The sequence below is a fragment of the Harpia harpyja genome, chromosome 13 (assembly GCF_026419915.1).
Source record: "Harpia harpyja isolate bHarHar1 chromosome 13, bHarHar1 primary haplotype, whole genome shotgun sequence".
NCBI classification, from domain to species: domain Eukaryota; kingdom Metazoa; phylum Chordata; class Aves; order Accipitriformes; family Accipitridae; genus Harpia; species Harpia harpyja.
In genome coordinates, this window is record NC_068952.1 from 3,088,158 (window position 1) to 3,112,086 (window position 23,929).

The window sequence follows — 23,929 nt, forward strand, 5'->3', positions numbered from 1 at the left end:
TCTATCAGGAATGGAAAACTATGTATAAATTAGTTTGTCACTGAGTTTGGAAAATTAGATTCTGCTTTCTCAATGACGTTAGCAAGTTCCACGCCTGCACCATCCCTTCAGAGAGTCAAAGGATGCCTTAATTCCATTATGCATTTCATAGCTTCTTTTGAAATTATGTAATTTCCTAAATGAATTTTATGTACTTCAAAGAAATATTGCTAGAGGCCTAGAGTGCAAGTTCACCTTTTAAACCAGTGGCACAACTCAGCTATCAGTGAATTTAATAAAGCTACCAACAATTTAATAAAGGCCATACAAATACTGTCCTTTTTGGTGGAGAGTCAGCTTTTTCCGACACCAAAAGCATCTGACACAAGCAAAATGGTCAAACCAGATGTGCTGCCTGGCTCCCAGAGAACTGCCTCATCAAAAGTCTTTTGCCCGCAAAAGGAAATCTTTAACAGCATGGAATGAAATATTCCCTTCTGACTTTTCTGCTTAACCCTTACAAGTTAACTCTTCCATCTCACTTGTTTACTTCAAGTCTTCCTGTCTGACCCATCTGTCAGTCTCTTGTCTGCAGACCATGGATCAGATGTACAAAAAAACATTCTCACACCTAAAATATGATTTAAGTCACTTGCAAATTTAGTTGCCTCCTAGCAGTCTCTTGTACGCCTCAAGCTGCCCATAGCTCTGCTGCTGTGTGGCAGACAGGACTGTCTCCATCCTTATGGAACTGAGCAGTTTCACATCTATCTCATGCTGCAAGGGGATGCGTAAGCTCTGTAAGTCCCCTGAGATGTCGAGTCCGAAGAGCTCGGGACACAGCAGCAGAAGTAATTTCAAAACAATAAGTATTAGTCGCTGCCACTCTCGATCCAAAAGACAGCCGGCTGTACCGGTGGATATATGCCCTTTGTTAAGTCATCAGCCTGCTGCAAAATCTTTCCTGAGAAGTGAGGCACCTGGATTTGATGTTCTTCAGACTGTTATGGGATTGAATTCTCCACCTTTCTGGTATTAAAAAAAAAAAAAAAAAAACAAAAAAACCAAAACAAACCAAAACCCAAAGCACACAAACAAAAAACCAAACTGGGGTGAAAGCTCTTTTTCTCTCTTCTGTCAAACTGTGAAGCCATGATGTACTACCAGTTAATTTTCTGTTAGGATTTTGTTCTTTAAGTAGTGATATTTCTCAATAACTTTACTGTCATAAGTGCATGTTAAAAGTTCGTTCTTTGAAACATTTTTTGCAAACCCACACAGGGGATTGGTGTGGCAAGTTGTAAGGCTTGCGTTTCAAAGTTTCAGCCACAGGCAGATAGGTATCTCTGTCCTCTATCATTGAGCACTGAATATAATTTACACTTGGTTGAATCTACCTTGTTGACAAATTTTCAATGGCTAGAACAGAAACGAACAGCTAGAAACATAAATAAGCTAACTAGCTCTTCAAATTGTTAACAGCAAACCCCAGAGCCAGGTTGTAAGTGTCCACCCTGTTTTTCTCTAGTCAAATCCATTGTACTTTCTCTAACACACTTTGAATAAAGCAGAATTATAGAAATTACAGAATGATAGAAACAAAGTTTTAATATAATTAGGAGGAAAATGTACTGTGTGCGTGCACATGCATATATATTACGATTTGCATATTAAATGTACTATATGAAAAGTTTCAAAGTATTAACATACGTGAAGATTCTTGGTGGTGAAATATGGAATTTGTTTTTGCAATATGCAGTAAAACATTGTACATGCTACTTAATAATGCTTTTTGTGTGATATATAACATGTAAGCCCTCAATTAAAAAGTCTGCAGTGAAGACTGAATAAATCAAAAAGTGAGTGAGAAGAGCGTATTACGGTATTTTTATTAAATAGCTTAGTTCTGTAATATATATAGGAAAATATGAACCTGTTATGGTAGATATTATAGTATTTACTGACATTAAACAGTCCTCCTCTGCTCTTAAAAAAAAGCCTACTTTTAATAAAAGAATTTTAATAAAAGAAATTCTTACATGTAAGCTAGTCTTGATGGCGATTTTTGAATAATGACTACTATAGATAAGCCAAAAGTGCTAAGAATCAATTTCATAAAAAGTAAAATACCCTGCTTTTTACCTAGATCATATCTGTATTTTTTCCAAATATGTGTGTTTTAACATGCACTTTTTAATGTGCCTACAGGGTCCTGCAGTTTATGTACTTTTAAGTCCTTGTGACTTTTGCTCTACTTTTGCAAAGATGAGGAAATTTAACATTGCATAACTAAAGTGTAAATAAATGCATGAATATATAACATTTAAACACCTACAGATATTTTCACTTCATCTTTGTAAAGTTTCTGAGTAGCAGAATCTGGTGAGAAGAAAATGTGTCTTGTCTTGTCAGCTACGGGATTCTGTCATTATAATCCCCAGCTCAAGAGAGGGTGATGTAATGCCCAAATGTTTAAACTTCTGGGCTCAAAACTCCAAAGAAAAGGAAATCACTGTCCTGTGTCTACCTATTGCAGTGAATCAGTTATAGGTATTATTATTATTATTTGAACAGGAGAAAATAGGACAGTTAATAGTTTTGCCCAAACAGGGAAGCAGCGTACACTGCCCTCATTCTCAATCACCCTGGTTCAGAGGTGTGCTCGAGCACGGCCTCATTTAAAGCAAGAGGCCATTGAACTGTCTTAAATCATATTGATATGGATTTTTCTAAAATACCGGTAACTCAAAAGAAAATCCCACACTGAGATGTTTGAAGGAGTCAGAATGTGAAAGAAGGGTTAAGTGGATTTCTCTCTACAGGATGATTTAGGCTATTTATATAATCTTTGGACCAGTTTTGCCCTGTCATCGATGGCTAGCACTGGGAGTTTCAAATGGATATTGATATGTCTTCTCCAAAACAATTTAGGACCATTTTATAATCCCAGAACCAAATTTTTCCTTGTAGTGTCAGGAGTCAGTGTGAAATGTGTGTGAGAGCTCATAGTAATCTGTAGTTCACCGTCTGTATTTCGGTCTTCATTCACCAGTCATGAAGAAAGGGCTAGAAAAAAGAAAGACCACAGAGGATGACGGAGCTAATTATTTTTGAATTCAGTGTATCTGAACATGACAAATGGCTAGTCAGGATTCAGCCATGCATTTACTCTGCTAATGCATTCATATCTATCCAAGGAAGAAAAAAACCCAACTTTTAATTTTCCTTCATTACATGTCATCAGCTCAATTAACCATTATATTTGTAGTAAAATACTGGCAAATTACTGCTTTCTTATTTTGGCTTGCCTGAAGATTTATGGCTATTAGCATTAATTTGTTTGCATTATATGGCATTTCTTTCTCTCTTTAACAGCAGCATGCACTTTACTCTGAATGTTTTTTTTCTGTGTTTGCTGCCATTTCAATATTGCTTACTAACATTTAATATATTTTGCTTTTTTATTTTGCTGACAAAGTTGCATTGATGAAAGCTGATTTGCAAGGTAGATAGCCCTATGTGTATTAAACAAGACTGAAACCCCCAATGCACAGTTGGATTTCTGCAATAAACGCTCTGTACATTTCAGAACTAAAGTGTGTTATTTTGTTTCAGATTTTGTCTTTCACACCTCTAAAACAATGGGCTACATGAAACTTCATTTTCCAGCATAGCTTGCATAAAGGCTTTCAGTCTTGAATATGTTTGTATAGTGATTGCTTTAGTGCTTTGATCATTCCTTTTCAAATTTCTTTATATTTCAGTAGTCTAGTTATGATTCTCTAGCAGTAGAGTAGCTTTGTATTCACGCATATGTCACATTTTGGCATGCCAGTTCATTAGTCTGATTTTCTGCATTTCCCCATGAAAAAGGAACCTGCATGGGATCCCCAAAGCATGTGAATCAGTACTTGCCAACATTCCTGCCAAAGAATCCCAAACTCCTCTTAATTTCAGACCTAAATCATTTAAAATAATTTGTGGGATTAAAAGCATTGTATAGTGTAGTCTCATTTTATTATTTCTTTTTTATTTTGTTTTGAATTTTATTTTCCAGTCTTCGCTTTCATCTCCCAGAGCTTTGCTTTCTGTGGCATCTGGCTTTGCTGTTTGAAATGTATTTACACGAAAAAAATAATAAAGTTTTTAGAAAACATTTAGCCAGTTAACGGTCTGACACGAGATTAACAAATAACTTGCGACAAAGTTAACGTTCCTACTGTACCTGGAATAACTCTGCTTCAGTTTGTTCGTTCTTGTGTGCTTGACACATCAATCTTTAAAACTAAAGCAAAAGCACCCTTTTAATATTACATGCTGCTTCAAAATCAGCAAGTTTATGTGCATTTGACTTGGTAACTCTTTGCTCATTTGATTTGAGATGTTGGCAGCTAGTTAATGTGATCCAGCGAGAAATACCTTTCTTTGGAAGACAAAGTGCAAGTCCTTTTTTGTATGTTCTCATCAGGCCCCAGCACAACGTGCCAAGAGGATTCGTGTGCAAACCAGGGAGTGTGCTTACAGCAGTGGGATGGATTCAGTTGTGACTGTAGTATGACCTCCTTTAGTGGACCATTATGCAATGACCGTAAGTACACTAAAAAATGCTGATCTGAATGCTTGAGAGCTTGAAGGCAATATTTGAAGCAAGTGTCTGAAGCTTTATGTTATTTTCATATTGGATATTTAAATGAACTGGCAAACCCTGTGAAAATCTGTAAGGCTTGTGGGAAGAATATAGCTAAAATACACAGTATAAATTTTGGACAATGTGCAGTTTCAAACGCGGACAGAATTTGGCTTTATTACACTTGATTGCATGTCTAATATACTGATGGTTACCTGTTTGAAATAATCCCTTTCCTGCATAAATGTTACAAATGGGGCTTTTTCCCGACTGAAAAAACCTTTTACATTTTATTATCTTAAGCTATATTGTAATTTTGTAGCATTATATCATGAGGGCTATAATTACTGTGAAACAGTTGACAAGGCTCATTATCTCCCTTTGTAGATTTCTTTAGGTGACACACTAAGCATGCCAATAATAAAAGCATGCTGAGTATTTTAGTTCTTTTAAATTTCATCTGAATAAAACTACATAACATACACCAACCATCTGGTCTTTCAGGAAAAGCTTAAATGTGTCAAAAATAAGGGGCCTGATTCACCAGTGTCATAATCTAGTTTTATTCCAATCTAGCCTTATTGATCTAAATAGAATTATGCAGAAGTGAAAGTAGAATAGTAATGCAAGAGCCATAATGATCCACGGTAACTGATTAAAGTGAGCTACTGAGTTTTCTTTTTAACTCATCGCATTTGAAATATCCAAATGTTGCACATTTTTATATCCATATGAAGAGGGAATTTCTGTAAGGCTAAGCATTTTCATTTCTATTTGTATACATTTATCTGAATGAATGACTGATGGTAGAAAGTGTTGATATAACCGTCAAGCATTTTGGATTTTTATGTCTTGTTCTGGTTCCCACTCTACAGCAAGGTGTACCTTCTTGGACAAACCCTGAAATAACAGGATAATTATAATCTGAAAAGCTTTTGGCTCAAATTTTATCTAGCACAAGGCTAGAAAATGAATTATATGTAAAAGCTACATTAATTATTCGCGTGAAAGTTCCACTTTTCTACTCTTGACCATGTTTGAAAACTATGAAAGGGACTCATCTCAGTCTGTTTCTCTGCAGTTGCTCTCATGGTAGAAATGAAATGTGGTATCAAAAAACTTTTGATAATTTGAGCAAAGGTTTGGGTTTACTTTATGTATATGAGTTTGCCCTTCTCAGCAATGTGAGTGATTAGTCATACTGCTAAACATTTACTTTTAAAGATTTCAGTCCCCCTATCTGCTACAGGAGAAAATTATTTGTTTCTATTTTACTTTTAAGTTGTTATTTCTGTTCTTCTGTGATCTTTGAGTTCTTCAAAAAGTAACTGAAACTATGAATAAGAAGTTATATATTCCACATCTAACAAAGGAAAAACTCTGTTTATAAATTTGTCCTATAGTAACTGATGTCTGGACCTGGAATATTCTATGAATTATTTCTTCAAGTGACAGCTCTTGCATAAATTTGGTGAACTGATGAACTTACGTAAAAGATATTTACCTGTGAAGGGTCATTTGTATGGTAACGTTATTGACTACATCGCACACAATCAGATAATTCTCAATATATTATTTCTGATGATGGTAAAGGAGTACCTTTAGTACGTGGCTGCCAAATCCACTTTTTTTTTTCCCCTGATAATTTTTTTTTAATGTTCTTCTATCACAAACATGAAATATAAATTTATCCTAGATATGGATGTTTTGTAATAGAATACAGAGTCTGGTGTATATATAGTACGTTTGGTTTCTGCTTTATCTTGGCTCCTCAGATTAGTTCAGATACCAAAAATCTGCAAAGCAAATCTAATGAGAGAGATTTTTCATAATGGTATATGTGAAGGAAAGGAGGAGAAATGATGTTGTAATCTCAGTGTCATCTAGATGCTCCTAGACTGTTCTCTGCTCTGTTCGGGAAGAGCATAATGGGAAGAGGAACGATGAAATGTTACTACAGTTTTAAGTAACTTGCATAGGCTGCACGCTACAGGCTAAACTTCTGCAGCACTGAAGTAAGACAAATTCTCTTCACATGAAGAAAGATTATCTCAGGACAGGTCTGGAATAGCACCTCTTGTTGCTGAAAACCACATCTCCTTCAGAAGGATGTAGGCATGCTCCTGAGCGGTGTGTGCGAGCAGGTTTCTGTTGCAGATCGCACAGGGAGGGAGCAATGCTGGTTGACGGAAACCGAAATCTAACCTAGTATTGCTACACAGACAGGCCCTTGGCTTACTTTACATTTGAATGTACTGTTTTATGTAAAATGGAGTATTCAGGACATCCAAATCTCATAGGTAGACATAGTGGTCATAAGTGAAACAGTTAAAAGTACCTGGTTTATGGAGACTTGCATTCCTCCTGTATTGGATGTCCATGTCCAGATGTTGGCAGCGGGGGGCTGCAGGGTGGCCTCGGTGAGGAGCGGCCAAGACTGCCCCATGCCGGGCATGGCCAGCTCCAACGGAACCACCACCGGCCACGGCTGAGTCCCTCGGCCAAGCTGGTGGCACATCTGTGAAAACATGCTTAGGAAGTACGCCATTCTTACCAAAATGCTGGACAGATGAAGGAGGGGGGAACAAAAAGAGTGACAAACAGCTGAGGGAACAACAAGGTCAGAGCAGGGGGAGCGGGCCCTCAGCCAGGATTAACCCACCACTCCTCCCTGTTATTTTGTTCCACCGGTTCTCAGGGAATATATTTGAGTAGAAATTTCAGAGTGACAAAATGGCTGAAGTGAGAGGGGACCGGTGGAGATCATCTAGTCCAACCCTTCTGCTCAGAGCAGGGTCAATTGGTACAGCTTGTCCAGGTCTGTGTCCAGTTGGGTTTTGAGTATCTCCAAGGATGGAGACTCCACAACCTCTCTGGGCAACCTGTGCTAGTGCTCAGTAGCCCTCACAGTATAAACATTTTCCTTATATTTAAATGAGATTTCATGTATTTCAGTTTGTACCTGTTGCCCCTGTCCTGTCACTAGACACCACTGAGAAGAATCTGTCTCTGTCTTCTTTACTTCCACCCATCAGGTATTTTAAAACATTGGTAGGATCCCCACTGAACCTTTACTTCTCCAGGCTGAACAGTCCCTCTCTTCATGTGAGAGATCCTTCAAGCCCTTAATCACCTTTGTGGCCCTTTGCTGGACTTATCCCAGTATGCTCATGTTGCTCTTCCACTGGGGAGCCCAGCAGTAGGAGGTAGTGCTCCAGATGCATCTCAGCAGTGCTGAGCAGAGGGGAAGGATCACACCTCTCAACCTTTCTGAGATGTTTTTCCTAATGCAGCCAACGAGGCTGTCGGCCTTCTTTACCGCAAGAGCACGTTGCTGACTCATGTTCAACGTGGTGTCTATCAGGATGCCCAGATCCTTTTCTGCAAAGCTGCTTCCCAGCTGGTCAGGCCACAGCCTGTATTAGTGCATGGGGTTATTCCTCCCCGGGTGCAGGATTTGGCATTTTCCTTTGGTTTACGAGGTTCTTGCCAGCCCACTTCTCCAGCTTGTCAGCATTCCTCTGAATGGCAGCACATGCGTCTGGTCTATCAACCACTCCTCCCAGTTTTGTATCACCTGCAATTTCTGTAAGTGTGCACAAATTACCTTCCTGCATTTGGGTTGATACTTTCAGCATGTTTCCCATAGTAACCTCAGTGCACAAAGATTTGACATGCATCGTTCGTAGGCTTTACAATGTACAGGTTTCACGTGTATCATTCTTGTCTTTAATTTCCAAAACAGAGTTTGGAGGAAATAATGAGAGAAATAGTTTCTTGAAAAGTGTTATAATATGTTCTACTAATACAGCATGCAAGAAGTTTCTTTAGTCTTTCCTATAACAGCAAATGATTACTCCTGTGCTGTTCAGTGTATTATTCCAGGTGAAAATGTGCACAGCTTAAAATGAAGATTTTTTTTTTTAAAGTTCTCTCAAAATAAACACCATGTGAGGCAGGTTGGTTGTTTCCCAGTCCAAGAGTGTCCTCTGTGTGTTGGCTAGAGAGAAGGAGAAGATTAGGAAATGTACTCTCTGTAGAAAACGACCTGGGCCAGCCAAGGGTAAGGCTACAGTTTTACGACTGTAGTCGGGAATGCCCACAGTGTAATCCACCAAAGTTTTGCTTAGTTGCAAATCTCAGTACTCCACTACAGTGAGTATGGAGTGCCTGTAAGCCTCTATGGTGGCGCAGGTGGGAACATTCTGTGTGCTGCAGTTTCCTATTTGCTGGAAGATAAACAAGGCAGGGGAAGTTTTGACCCCAAGATGCTATACAGATTATCATTTTCTCTTTTGATGTGATATGACACTTGGAGATTCAGGGCAACAGTGCTCTTTAGATGTGATAGACAGAAGTGTTACACTGGTAAGTGTAAAGCAGACCAGTAGCAGTTGTTCCTACAAAATGGGATTATATAGAAGACTGTACTAAAAGGACAGTTAATGGCTGTTCTTACAAATGGATGGCTGCATGCAACTCCTCAGAGAAAATACATCATGAACATCGTAACTATTTCTAACAGCAGGTTATGTAGTGAAAGCTATCCTCCCAGGGAATTCAGCATTTTTATAAGAGTAGGGTTGAAAATTACTCTGGCAAAACAAAACAAATCTCTAAGAGATTATCTGCTTTCTATAAGTTTACATCTGTTTTTACTCGGGCAGTCTTTAAATATAGCCATATTAGTGAATGTAATGGCATGTTTGTGGAAACAAATACTGCTATTATGGCATGGAAAATAGCAGACATAATAACATTGTCACATTACATTAGTATAGAAATGTTCTGTGCTAAATTACAGGGCAGCTTGAACACTGTTACCATAAGGGAATAATGTATTGGCGTTGTACTTGTAATGGTATAGCTAACACTGTGTCAACACTTCCATTAAAATCCATTTCTGAAGGGTTAGAACTTCACCACGCAGTCTCTTCTGACTAGGAATTTGACATTCTCTACCACTGTCAGTAACAAAAGTTCTCCTATTTTATTTTGACTCTTTACCAAGAAAAATCAAAAGCCCTCATTTAAATGGAGAACTGTGTCAATATTACAAAATGGGTTCACGTAAAACATGTTTGATTTTCTCGATATTGGATTGCATTATGCAGATACTGCCTTTCAGCTAAGACTATAACTGTGGTGATGGTTAGATTTTATTTTAAATGTGTTTGGATGTTAATATAATAATTGTTGTGTATCGGGATGACTTAATTGGAGATTGGACAAGGAGTTCAAGGAAGGCCTGCTAGGAAAAGATGGAATCCACCTGCCAAGGTGGGCCAAAAGCACCTTTGCCACAAGCTGGCCAACCTGGTGAGGAGAGAGCCAGGACTAGGAATGGTGGAGAATGGAGATGGCAACTCCCAAGAAAGTGAGGAAATAGTGGACTAAGTGTGACGGAATGGTGTGGAGCTCTGCCCAGGGACAAGTGATGAGCCGGCTGAGAACTTACAGGTTAGGGTTAGAGGGCAGACCAATGTCTAGTATGGTGTGATGTGTATCTGTTAAAAACTGCTTGATAAGGAGAAATAAATAGATGAGGCCTTCTTCACACACATTGAAGAAGCCTAGTATTCGCAGACCTAGTCCTCATGGGGGATTTGAATTACCCCACTCTCTGCCAGAGAGGCAACAGAGCAAGGCACAAGCAATCTAGGAGATGTCTGGAGTGCATTTACTTGCTGACACAGGTAATCAAGGAGCCAATGAAGAGAGGCACACTGCTAGATCTCATACGTACAAGCAAGGACAAGCATATCAGGGCTGTGATGGTCAGGAAGTTCAGGTTCTTGAGAGGTAGGAGCAAGACAAAAAGCTGGACTTCAAGAGAGCAGACCTTGGCCTGTTGAGGGACCTTCTTGGAAGAATCTCATAGGGCCCAGGACAACTGGTAGATTTTCAAGGATCACTTCCTTGAAGCTGAAGAACCCTCATATACAATCTCATACACAGAAAATCAAGCAAAAGTGGCAAAAGGCAAGAGAAGCCTCTGACAAAACTCAAAAGGGAGTGTGCAAGAGGTGGAAGCAGGGTCAGGTGGCCCTGGAAGAATGTAGAGATGCTGTCTATGCATGCAGGGATAGGCTTAGGAAAGCCAAGGCCCTCTTGGAGTTTCATCTGGCAGGGGATGTGGAGGGGTAACAGGAAGGGCTCCTACCAGCAGTGAAAGAGCAGTGAATGGGGTGAGGGGACCTCATGGCAAGCGACATGGAAGAGATGGAGGTACTCGATTTTCTTTGCCTTGATTTTTACTGGTAAGACCAACCTTTAGCACTTTCAGTAATCCCAGGTACCTGAGACCAGTGGGAAAGTCTGGAGGAGGTGGAAAAAGATCAGGTCAGGGAATATCTAAACAAAATGGCCGTATACAAATTCCTGAGACCAGATGGGAGGCATCCATGAGTGTCACAGGTCATTGCAATGCTGCTCTTGATTATCTATGAAATGTCGTGGCTATTGGGGGTGGTTCCTGAGAACTAGAAAAAAGTAAATGTTTCTCCTGTCTTCAGGAAGGAGGATCCAGTAAACTACAGGCTGGTTAGCCTCACCTCGATTGCTGGAAAGGTGATGGCAAAAATCTGCCTGGAAGCCATTTCCAAACGTATTAGGGACAAGAAGGTTATTAGGTGTAGCCAGTACAGACTTATGAAGGGGAACTCATGTATTATGAAATGACAGTGGATTCGGTACTTAGGTATTTGTTATTTTTTGCTAAGCTGACAATCAGTGTTCTGATTTGCAGCCATGCTGTGCACTCAAAATTGGGACTGAACCATGTATGTTTCCAGAAGATGAAATCCTAATTATTTCACATTGAACACACTGAACAGTGGATACTTTGGGCTGTTACTGAGGATAGTAGAAACTAAGCACTGTAGAAATACATTAGTTAAAGTTTATGAGAGATTTGGATTTTAGAGTATTTGATGTTATAAAAATTCCAGGAGGAACTGAATGATTCTCTCTTCAGTGTAGTGTTTGGAGAGTGCACTAAGTAATATTGAGGTTATACTTTGAACCACAAAACCCCTAAATATTGAGTCAGCTTTCAAATTCTGCAATAAGTGAGCGGTTTTATAAACACCAGCCTTCTTCACTGCAGAATTCTGATCAAAACAGGCACATTCTCACACTGAATGAGACAAGAGTCTTATACTTTGTGAACATGCAATTAGCAATTATGTAATAATCCATATGCAAGGAGGGGTAAATTAAATATTGCACACAGAAGTGTAGACTTGGCTTTCCTTAGGTTTGTGGTGTTTTGTGTTTGATGTCGTGTATGTGTATATATATTAAAAAAAAAAATCACACACTATATTTATAGTGTATAAAAAATAGGAGTATTTATTATTTTCTCTTACCCATACCACTGACTTTTTACAGTCTTCTAAAGTATCATATGGTGTTGATAATGGATAGTCATTCTCCTCTCATGATGTCTTCCTTCTTCTGGAATGCAAATCAGAGGGTGATATTCACATAATCTCTGTTTACATTATCAGTCCAGTATTACACAAATGATGGATTTAAATCAATTTACTGCATATATTTCTTTCACATTTATTAATTGATTTGACTGTTATAGATACTGGATACTGCATCTTTTGGACCTTTTGACACCTAGTGTAAGATCAGTCTTAATGCTACTTTTGTGAGAAGGGTATATATGAAATAAAGAAACTTAATTAAACCAGTGACTGAAAGCTGAACTAACCATAAGAGCCACTCAGTAGTACTTTCCAAAATAATATTACGTATTCCTGGCTAAGACTTAGCAGTTGCTAGCTACCAATGAACGTATAACCTGCTATTAAGAAAAGGAATAGAAAATTCCTCAGAGTACTTTAAAACACATTTGATTTCCATCTTCAGTAGCTGAGAATTAAAAAATCTGTCCCTGATATCATACCAGTCTAAATACTTCATATGATTATTTTGCCACAGAGGCTCACAGTACACAGGAGAAATAAAGATAGCTGCACACAAAATTACAATGCAGGGCAAGCTGCTGGAATGAACTAATTGAAGAAATCTCAATTTGTTCAGCCTATCTTATCCAATCTCTCTCTATAATGAATATCTGGAATTTCTGGTGACAAATATCAGTGGCCTAATTTGTATAAACTTCAAAGGAAGTAGGACTTCACACACGCAGTCTTGAAAATGCAGAAATGTTGAGGTGTTTGGGAGAATCAGAGAAACTGTAAAAAGAGCAAGGAAAGCAAGACGTGTTGCCTGTGAGCCATGGCTGTGGGCCAAGATGACTTTTTTTAACTTTTGTTTTTATTGGAATCCTAGTCAGGATGGACTGCACCTTGAGCTGTCAGGCTCCTGTGATGTTATATGGGAGAACAGGTTGCTCCAGTCAGAACTATGGAGCATGATGCACAGCTGACAACATTTTTCCAAGGTTTTAGTGGCCCAGCTCTGTTAGGTTTTTTTCTCCTCTGTCTCATGTGGATTTTGTAGTATGTAAGTTTTGGTCTTTCATTAAGATATATCAGTCTATTAATTATGTAAGTTAACAGGCACTGTTAACTGTTTTTGTTGACAGTCTGAAAACAAGTTTTAGAATTTTTTTTCTTGTTTACATACAAATTCTGGAGTAGCCAGGTGAGCTATCAATGCCTAAAATAGTTAAGTATTTTCTTAAATACATTACAAGCTATCACTTTAAAAAATGAAAAGAATAGAAAGTTGTTTGACAGTGATTGTAGAAGCTCTACGTGTGAGAATATTTCTAACAAGCAGTAATAAGTAAAGTTTTAAGTGGGATACTTGATACAGAAAAAGCCAAAAAAGAACTTTCAAGGTAGCCAGAACATGTTGTTATAGTTGTGCTTGTAGCTCAGAAGCAATTACGCAACATTTCTGGCCTACTCGGAGGTATTTTCTATTTCACAATATTAAAAATGGAACATAGTGTCAGAAAATTGCAAGCTTCTCTCTGCCTCTGGAGGAATCAAGGGAGTAATTAAATTGGATTTTACTATGTCAATAATATCTTTCTCTTATTAATGGCATAATAATTTTGTAAATCAAATCCTAGAAGTGTTTCCAGTGTCATAAAGGTGAAAATGATTAAGGGTTAATTAAATATATTCTCATGGAACTAAAATTGTTCTGTTGGGTATCGTTAGACTCCTTTCTCTAGAACTTTCAATTATTACAATTTTATAGCATAGTATGTACAATTTAGGCCTGAAATTTGTGTAGCCAAAAGCTATTCACATTAATAAGCATACTGGATGAGTGCTGTCACTCTTCTTTCTCACAGATTTCTCTGAACATTCCAACAATATCATATATTAAAATCAGTTTTAGGTAACTAGTAGTTTTCTGAACAGGATTAATCACTATACATGGCACAGCTGGAGCAGAAGTTTTAGCTCTGTAATGGTGTCAGTCATTCCTCTCCAACAAACCCCAAAAAGACCAATGAGTAAGTGCTAGTTTTTTTAGAAGATGACAGCTGCAAGGGTCGCAAATGGTAAGAAAGAAGAAGAAAAAGCTTTCCCCAGCAGTGTCTTCAATAACCCATAGCATGAGAATAGCTCAAAGTGTATATGGGGAGTTTGGTAATATATATCTATTTTACGTGTAAGATATTTAAGTACAATGGCACAATGATGCACAATGGTGCTTCAAAAAGATAAAATGATTCAGTCTTTCTGCAGGCTGCACAACTGGACTCAGGTTACTAAGGCAACCTGATCTTCCTCAGCATGTATTCTGGCTTGACGGATAGGTAGGTTAGATTCAAAGTAACTACATACATACGAAGAACTCCTATATTCATCGCAAAACAAGACTTTGTTGGTAGCTTGATACCATCTTCGGACCTTCTGTGTGTTCATTTTTGCCAGGTGCTGCAGAAAATTGAGGCAAAGAAAACCTTTTTTTTAAAAGCAGAGTAAATAAAATGACCTGAATCTTATCCAGGTAAACCAAGGTGTTCTGGAATCCAAATTAAAGATCTGCGTGATTCCTCGGAAGCTGAGAATGGAAGCATGCACTGGAGTAATGGCAAGGCACAGAGGAGGACATATTATACAGACAGTTTTGCAGCTCTCATGATCCTGTTCCCATGCTACAGGATGGATATCGTACCTGGTTTTGACCACTTTGAGCCTGCCAGCTCCCCCTAACCAGCAGTTAATCTGAATGACATTTCCATATTTTTCTTAGCACATACATCCATAAGCACTCTTATTCTCTCAATGTCACATGTGATGTTTAAGATCCTTCAGTATGTTATTTTGACTTAGGCTTATGAATTTTGTATACTGATGTTGTGTTTGGAAGCAGTACTCTTAGGACTGAAGGAATTTTACAAGGTTTTAGTGTCTGGTTGCTTAATGAGGGTAACTGCAAAATGAAGTCCCAGGCTGGGGAAAGCTGCTCCATGTTAAAAGCGGTCAATACCCAGCTTGGATACAGAAAAGTTGGAACTGTAGAAAGAGGGTGAAGAACAGCTAATGCTCATGAAGCTGTTTGGTGCCCACAAACCCAATTTAAAGGCTGTGTTAAGGATGCTTGTCAATTTGGTGCTAATTCTGGAGGAATCTTCATGCTGCTAAGCTTTATGCTGTCACTCTTTGTAATGAAGCCATACTTTGAATTGAAAACAGGCGTATGAAGCAGCACATCATTTCACTGTAAACATCCACATTCTAGAAGCCACTTGAAATGTATGACATGCGGTATTCAGTGTCAAAGTGCATTAATATTTACAGGTACCATTTGCAAATCATCTTAAGTGCTGAGTCTGCTTTACCATATAAGGAAGTCCTCCCTATAGCACATTTGTTGTTTTAAAATTATCTGCCTTTTAAACAGTGTAAATCTTAAGAAAACTTCTAATCAGATCAATAGTCTGATATTTGGATTATATTAAATATTTCACAGAGAGGTCAGAGTACTTTGAGTTTGGGAACTTAATGCTGCTCAGAAGTATCGGCTGTGGTGGTCCACTACCTCCTATCCAGAGAGCCTAAAAATAGGAGCTGAAGGCACTCAGTGCCTCTAAAAATGGGGGGGTTGATCACTTATATGATACAGATGTTGTCTACTCTCCTTTTTTTCCTCTTTGTCCCATCTTCTGGATCACCAAAATATGTTAGCCTGGGCTCAGGTTGATTACGGTCATGAATTTTCTTCCAGTCCAGTAGTAACTGTAGGTTGGCTTTCCTGTCTGGTCAAAATTTCATCAGAAAGTTGTTTTTAACCACTGATTCTGTAAGTGGCAGATGGTCATATCTTTGCTCATGTTAATTTGTTTCCTTTAAATACTCATGTTATTTGGTGCTTACTGAAAATAGCCTTTTCTTGTAACTTCATGACCTGTAATCATAGTGGCTGTCACATATTTGGACTAGTTTTATAGCCAACTCACATCCCTGGTTTTGACTCTGGGCCAGAACTCTCCTGAGGAGAATCAGAAGCACCACAACCCTTCAGCGCATCAGAAGGAGCCGAATGGCCTCCTTAGTCTTTCACCATTATCTGTATTGTAGACGTATGCTTGTCATTAAAGCCCCCCTGCACAGTTGTATGCTGTACAGCGTACGCACAACAGTTACCCAGTATTTTTGGGAAACGTCAGAACCCCTGCACAAGTATACTTATGTTTTGTACATGCAGTAAATTGGATGCATTCTAAAAAAAAGTCAGATTTACTGTGTGTGTACAAAGCCATCCGTATAGCTCTTTCACAAAGGGTTCAAGACTGCTCAGAAGTATCAGGCTTGGTACACATAAAGACCTGGTATGCATAAGGGGAGGGGACAAGTCTGAGATTCCTAAGAACCAGCAGTTCAGCCAAGGTGCTGGATATCTGAAAACCTTGGACAAATACAAAAAATCCTGTAATTTTAGCCAGAATCCCAAAGTCAAAGAAGAGGATGTTCAAGTGGCTACTTGGATATCTATTTGGTAATCTTCTCCCACCTTCTTGCTCTCCTTGGCCATGTTCTGCTTTAGCACTGAGCTCCAATCTTTCCTGTTTTATTTAGTCCTTTCTTTTTTCTTTTTTTTGTCTGCTAAAAGGATGGGGACACATTTTAATAAGCTTTTTTCTGTAATCCTTGAGGGGAAGTCTTTATAGCAGGAAAATATTCAAGATGATAGTATCTCTGTAATTGAAAGCACAACCAGGGAAAAATGAAAAAGGTTTCCGAATTTGCTGGACTAGTAGTGGCATGTCAGATCAAGTCCAGATACTTTCAGAACTGAGTAGATTTAATTTCTGTACAACTAAAGGCCTGGAAATTTTTGAAAATCATAATTTTGGGAAGATTTTACTGAGCAAACATGATCCTATTTCTGCTTGAAATTCTACCCCAAAGCTTTTATCTTTCTTGCCTCTACTTGCTACCAATGTGTATTTACTAGTGATACTTAATTTGAACTAGTTAATGCAGCTTTACTGGGATGACAGCCAACTTCAGAGAAAGCTTCTGTAACCCCAACAAATGCACAGGGCCGATAGATGATATTTTCACTGAAGATTAACCTTTTCCTGTGGATGATATTGTATGCCAGACAACAGGGAAAACTTGTGGATACTGATTCATTAGCCTATAACAGAAATGAGGTGTATTGTAGTTTCAGATATCTAGAAAAGATATTTCTCATCATTTGACTATTTCTGCATTGTGAGGTTTTTTGATCTAGCTGACCACAAGATAAATAAGTCATTTAAGGAATTGCTCCACCTTGTTTCTCAGCCCCATTCTCTAGGAAGAACGAAGTCAGGATTAAGGTTTTCTAATAGTTACAATGCTGTAAAAAATACTGTTGAATTAAGTGCCTTGGAAAACGTCGGTTTTGAAAGTCATAACTGAAGGGTCTTCTCTATGTTTAGAGTAGGAACAGCATCCTAAGTAGCAACATAAAACTCCCCTAACACCCTGCTAATGTAACCCTACATAGAAACTCTCCAAAACCAGGAATTCTGTTCCTTTTTATAAATTTCTTTAAACTACTGGTCCCATTTACCTTCTGAAGTGGGATTGCCAGTGGAAGTGGGGATGGCACAGATATTCTTAAGTCATGTCATGTAATTCAGCATCACCAGTGCAACTGTGGTGGCTGGGGGGGGGATCAGTTGGGGGCAAATTTCAGGCTCTCAAACTTCTTAGGCCAGCTCTGCATCCTAAGCTGAAATCTTGTGGAACTACATCTTTAGCTTGATATGCCAGAAATAATGACTATGGTGAGGGGATGCTGGGAACAGATAGAGATAGTAGTCTTGCTCAGTTTGTGCATAGTAAGTTGTTGATGTGTAAATATTGGTGGAGTTGTATGTTAAATAGTTTTTAAAACTGGAAAGTCTAAGAAAGAAGGAGTAAGAGCTAATGTGGAAAGCTGTAGGGAGTTATAACCTTATGTATAAGTGTTGGCAGTTGTACAGCCTTAGGTCATCAATTCTGGGCAATACTGGGTAGTTTGAAGCAGAGTTCTAAGTGATTTTAAGTACAAAGTGGGTAAGGCCTACCGATTTTTAAGAATAATAGAAAGTATGGGGAAGGAAGTCCATAGGATATCTGTACACAATGGTGTTCACTTTTAAGTTTAAACTGAAATGTGGACTATTGAGAAGCACCCGTACACCAGCATATACTAGTTCCCCCATGTAAATATTCTGAAATAAATTTTAGATGTAAGTTTATGCGTGTAAAAATGTGAGCGGGTACAGAATTATAAAAATGGTCTCATACGAAAACAAAAATTTCTCGATTAATATACTCTCAAAGATAATTTAAATTATTCCTTCATATCACTGTTAAGTGATTCTGAAGAAATCCTTTCTTCATCACCCTATTAAAATATAATTGCATTTTTAAAAAAAAAGTAGAGATGGGAAATTTAATCATGGACTAATAACAGCATTTTGGAAAATTTTTCTCTGTCTCATATATATACACCAGTAATCCCCTTTTCACATTAAGATGTCTTCTAAAATTCTCAGATGAGTTTCTGGGGGTTTTTGACAGTGTGAACAATTTGTCTATTTTTTTTCCCCTACTTTGAGATGAAAAAGCTATAAATCCAAAGATGAAGTTTAATATGAGTTTGCACATTGCAGACGTTCTGTTTTCTAAGCAGTTGTGCGAAAATGCAGGCATTTCATTAGATGGACTTGCTTAACTGGGAAGAGCCTTCATCTTTGTGGGCAAGTAAAAACGATAAAAGGAGTACAAATATGCAGCTCAGAGGTCCCTGAAGACCTTTAGGATTTAGCCTTCATTTGCTTTTTAATCTTAGAATTCTTTATTATTATGTCGAAGCGTGTGGTTTAGTTCTTCGAGTTGGCAGGTGGTAGCAATCCCATAATTATGATCTTGGTTGTATGCTGCCAATGCACAAAGGGGAACCATGGTAATCCACTCCAGTGTATTTTCGGTAGTCATTGCATATTGCTCGTGCTTTTTAGTATAAAATCCTATGTAAATCTCACTGTAGTAATAAAATTACTGAAGTTATAAAAAACTAAACATTTTTAACTTTTGCAGAAAGTAACATAAAATCATTAGCCGTCATATACTACTCTGCCATAGATAGCAATAAAAATGTTTAATAATCATGAAGAATACACATTCCTGTCCTGGCTGCCTCTTTTTTGCCAGGGTGTATCTATTTAATATATAAATTATTTAGCCTAAACTTGTCCTTAAAATATGATCGTGTCATCATTTATGGTCAGTTTAAATCAGCTTTTAAAAGGAAAAGCTTTGCAATGATGTTTGCTTCTATTGCCAGCTGTGCTGTAAAACTTCTATTTATTAGTATTTTTATTCCATTTATGTATAATGTGATTTATCTCTTCCCTGAGCTTAGTAAACATTTAGGTAGTAATTCTCCATAGTTATTTATGACTGGACTGGAGGCTGTTTTCAAGCACTTTAAGACCTTTATGGTTTTTTTCCTCTTGGAGTGGCATAAAAGGGCCTTAAGTCAAAATCCAGTATATCTACAGAAAGCCAGAGTAATTACCTTAAGAAGACAGAATGAAATAGTGCTGTCGGAACAGGAACTCTCCCCTCTGCCCCCAGCCCCCAGGACAGCAAAACAAATGAAGAAGAGTGTGGCCCCAAAAAGAAAATCAAAAGTTTTCTTCTGGCTCGGACTAGATTGACCTGGGTAATGACTGGCATTCTCCCATACGCTCCAGTAGTGACCTGGGTAATGACTGGGATTCTCACTCTCCAGTGGCGGCGTGTCCCCTCTTCACTACCCACGATGGCTTTTCTGCTGGCGTAAGCAGAATCAGTTTGGGATTCATTCCGATCAGGTGTAAGTGGAACACAAATAAATAAACTGTTCATCGAAGCTCTGGTGGTATTGTATACAGAAAGTGATTTCTGCTATCCAGACTATTGTGTTATCTAGCAGATTGAAGAGTGGAACTTTTCAAGGAAAATCTGTCAAACATGTAGAGGATATGTCAACATCAACATAACAATGAAGAGTTTTGTCCACTCCAAACTATCAGCAATATTTCGTACCTCTTTGTGAAAAACATCGAGTATACTATGACGTTTGGGGTCTGAGTTCATGGATGATAGATACATTAGAAAAGTGATAATAACAAAATAATTATTCCTCTTCAATGCCTATTTTTATGTGCACTTTTTCCTGACAGGTTCTATAGCATCCCAAATGAATATGTTTCTCTAGCATGCTGCCCGTTCATATTAATGTTTGAGACAGATATTAATGAATTTATTCATGAGAACATACATGTCAGTTCTGCAGACAGTGAAATAAGCATGCAATGATGATGTGGCTGTCGTGGTTAAGTATCACCTCTGAAAGCTGTTTCCTTTCAGTGCTGATATTTGCCCTGTGTTTATGCTGTGGATAGTCAATTGTAAAGATCAGACTGGAAGCAATTTCTTTGATGTTTTTAAAAGTAGGAAATAATTTTTTACCTATCCGAATGTCAGTTTGCTGTGAGTAAATTAAAATGTTACAGAACAGAGACTGGCAATTATTGCCAATTGTAACTTGAATGGCATGATTTGGTATTAGTATTCCTGGCAGGGCTTTTTTTCCCATCTTTGCAACATGTAGCTGTTGTTTCATTGTATCTCTTTAAATTGGGAAAGATGAACATGGTGATCAATCAGATGTAGTAAAAAATCCTCCTGATAATAGATTTTCTTCATTTTTATCTTTTTTTAAATATTTCCAAATCTCCTTTTCCTTTTGCTATATTTCAGTCATTTTGTTTATGGGCTAAATTCTACTCTGATTGAATTTATTGATAAAAGTGTCTTAAATTCATTGGAAGCAAGATGGATTTCTAAAGAGGTAGCTAGCTATCTTTGTAGATAGCCATAAGTACTATCTCTGCCTAATGAGACCAAGGCCTTCATGGCTCTGATATGTTTAATTTCCAGGGCTGAATGTGCAGAGCCTGTGCCTGAATGTGGATCTGCTGCATAGCTGTATAAACCATGGTATGGCATAGGGCCATTATTAAATTTACTGTACGCTTCTGTGGTTCCTGGCAGTGCAGTCTCGTCTACTGAGAAGCCATCGAAATATGCTCCTCAGGCAAAACATCCATTAAACTTTTTTCTTTAAAGAAAAAAAAAAATCTTCTGCTAATTTGCTGCAATTTATGTTTGCTTTGTGATTCTGCAGCCAAGCCTGTCAATGAAACTGTGCTAATCATTAGGAAGTTAGTGCCTGTATGCATTCAGACAACCTACAAATACCACTCCATAACTAAAACAATATTCTAAAAGGGTTTGGTTTTGTTTCCCTGCATGGTTAGAGTCTTACAGCATGTGATTTTGCACTTTTTTCCTTTCCTTAAAAATCTTTGAGTATTTTGTTTGACGAAATAACTGTTCTTACAGTGTACTTTTTTCTTTTATATAGTGTAGTTTAATGATAGAAAATGGATGTCTCACAGATAAAATTACATACTACGTACTATTGTGTCCTGTCTCAAAGATTTAAGCCCTGTAATCTTTTAAAAATTGATCATTAGTTGCTTATCTTCCATAATGTTACCATTGGCTAAAAATTTGGAAAACAGTTAAATTAAAAGAAAAAAAGAATAGGAGGCAGTAGGTAGCACTTTGTGGGAAGACCATTAGAAATGAATAGGGAGTGGGTAGGAGAAGCATATCTTATAAAAGGTTTCAAGGCCCCAGAAATCCAAGATGGATAAAGAACTGTTCAACCATTTTAAAATATTGGGTCATTCTTTTTCTCCTTTTGGAGATATACAGAGTCTGTGGACCCTCTGTGAACCTTATAATCTCATGCAAAAAGCTGCAGCTCCATTCAGATTTTAAATAAGCAATTTCCATTCCATTGTATTCCTTCACACTTGAAATCTGTGGCTCTGTTCCTCATCTGAGAAGCTTAATGGTACAAAGTTATATACAAAACTATTTTAATTGCCATTTTGGAGAGAGTGAGCATCTCAAGAGGGTGGTGCTTTCTATTGATATTTTAGTGTTAGTTTGAAAGTAGATAAATTCCCACACCAGATGACCATGCAAGTGCAGGGATGAGATTATATTGGTCACGAGCAGCAAGGTTTGCTCAGAGCGCCAGAATTTTCAGGTGGCTTCATTGATCTAATTCATATCAATAGCTAGGATTTGATCTGGTGTTTGTGACTGCAAGAAAGCGCACTCTCATGTGCAATGAACAGTAACAGTTTGTGTAATTAATATCTTTCTCTTTTCCTAATTGTTTCTAAGCCCTAGAAAGATTCTGAGAGTAACTTTTGCTGTCTGAGGTCAGGAAAGCTTACTTTTTAAGTGATGCTCTTAGCTAGCTAAGCCATTTCAGACTGTCTCACAACAGGCTCTATTTTATATTATTCTGCTCTGAATTTTTTTCTCATTTTGATCTCAGTGTCATAATTAGACCAGAGATTTTACCATGTTAGGATAAACCCATGATCCATCTCATCCACTTTTCGCTATTGGCCAGATACCAGATGCTTCTGGTGAGAGCTTAAAAGCTGAGTGGCTGAGCCTGCCTATAGGAAATATTGAAATTTAAAAGCCCTTTTTACATTTATTCCTGGGCAAGCTTTTGTTTCTTAAGCAGTGAGATATCTAAAGAGAGGTATGTAAGGGAAGGGTATGTAGTCTCAGTTATTCTAATTTCACCTTTTGGTGAGGGGGCTGTGGGGGAGGAGTGCTGCTGTCTTTTGCAGTCTTTGTCAGAATAATGCCAGATGACATTGTTTAATCCTTGTTTACAACTTCAATAATCCTGGTTTGGGGTTTCTAACATACCAAAGGTTGATGCTTTAGCTACAAAAGTTCTGGATATTTTAATTAAATGCTATTTCTGTTAAGCATTTTAGCATTTAGCAGTATTGACTCTGTGCTGAAATTTCATTTTGCTTAGAATTCAGTAGCTATGATTATCAGGGCACAATTGCAGCCTTAGTGCTCTCTGGTAAGGATGGGAAAATTGCTTAGACTGAAATGATTTGCAAATTTCTGCACATCAAGGGGTCGCCTGCCAAGATTCTGCTTTTCACAAATGTGGATCTCTCACAGTGGGAATGCACATGGGCAATTGGTCTCCAAGAGATGCTGTGCTCTCAAATTTGCTTTCCCTAGCTTGAGGCAGTTGCATGTTAGTTCCAGGTGCCTGTTGTGGACAACTACATCCAACCATCTACAGCATCATTTTAGGTAATTTTGCATCCTTGTGAAACTTGTTAAAAAGCCATTTTAGAGAAGCGTTCCATGCTTTCCAGACAGGACAGCTTGCTGAGCTGGTTAGGAAGAACATGTTTGTATTATCTCTAAAAGATGGACTGGAAACAACTGAGACTAAACCAGCAGGATGCTAGGAGAGGAACAAAGAGTTGACTATATATATGGTGTCCCTACCTAGAGACAAGTGACTTTCGGGGAGATCAAAGGATGCTGCTGCTCTCAGGCAGCTTTCTTTAAACTGAGGGAAGAATATAAATTGAAAAGTGCAGACATGTGCTCTGATGTGAGGTTACTGAAACCAGCCTTTAACCTTTGTAATTTAAGTCTTATGACCTGTGGAGCACAGTTTCCCATGGCTGCATTCACAAGAGAGAAAGAATAACTGATTTTCCTTTCTTTTATCTTTCTCTTCTTCCACTTAGTTTAAAAAAGAAGCAACTAGACAACCAACTGAGCAAAACCCCCACATTCTGTTGTCTTTATTACCAATATCTTTGGGGCCTAAGTGTTAAAATTTGAGGTAATAAATTTGAAAACAAGCTAGGGAAAAAAAGAGAAAACACCTGCTTTTAGGAGGGTTTTCCTGATTGGTTGGTTGTTTTTC

At 38.0% G+C, this 23,929-nt stretch overlaps 1 protein-coding gene across 15 annotated transcripts in view; it reads left to right on the forward strand.

Moving 5' to 3' along the window:
• Positions 1–23,929, forward strand: part of NRXN1 (neurexin 1) — a 730,978-nt gene that overhangs the window by 370,746 nt on the left and 336,303 nt on the right. For 9 of the 15 annotated variants that reach the window (XM_052805935.1, XM_052805920.1, XM_052805922.1 and 6 more), the window contains one exon: positions 4,448–4,567. In XM_052805935.1, the coding sequence (XP_052661895.1) occupies positions 4,448–4,567 (120 nt within the window). Of the gene's footprint in view, positions 1–3,457; positions 3,485–4,447; positions 4,568–23,929 lie in introns of all 15 variants that reach the window. The other 6 variants (XM_052805915.1, XM_052805916.1, XM_052805919.1 and 3 more) reach the window with 1 other exon arrangement.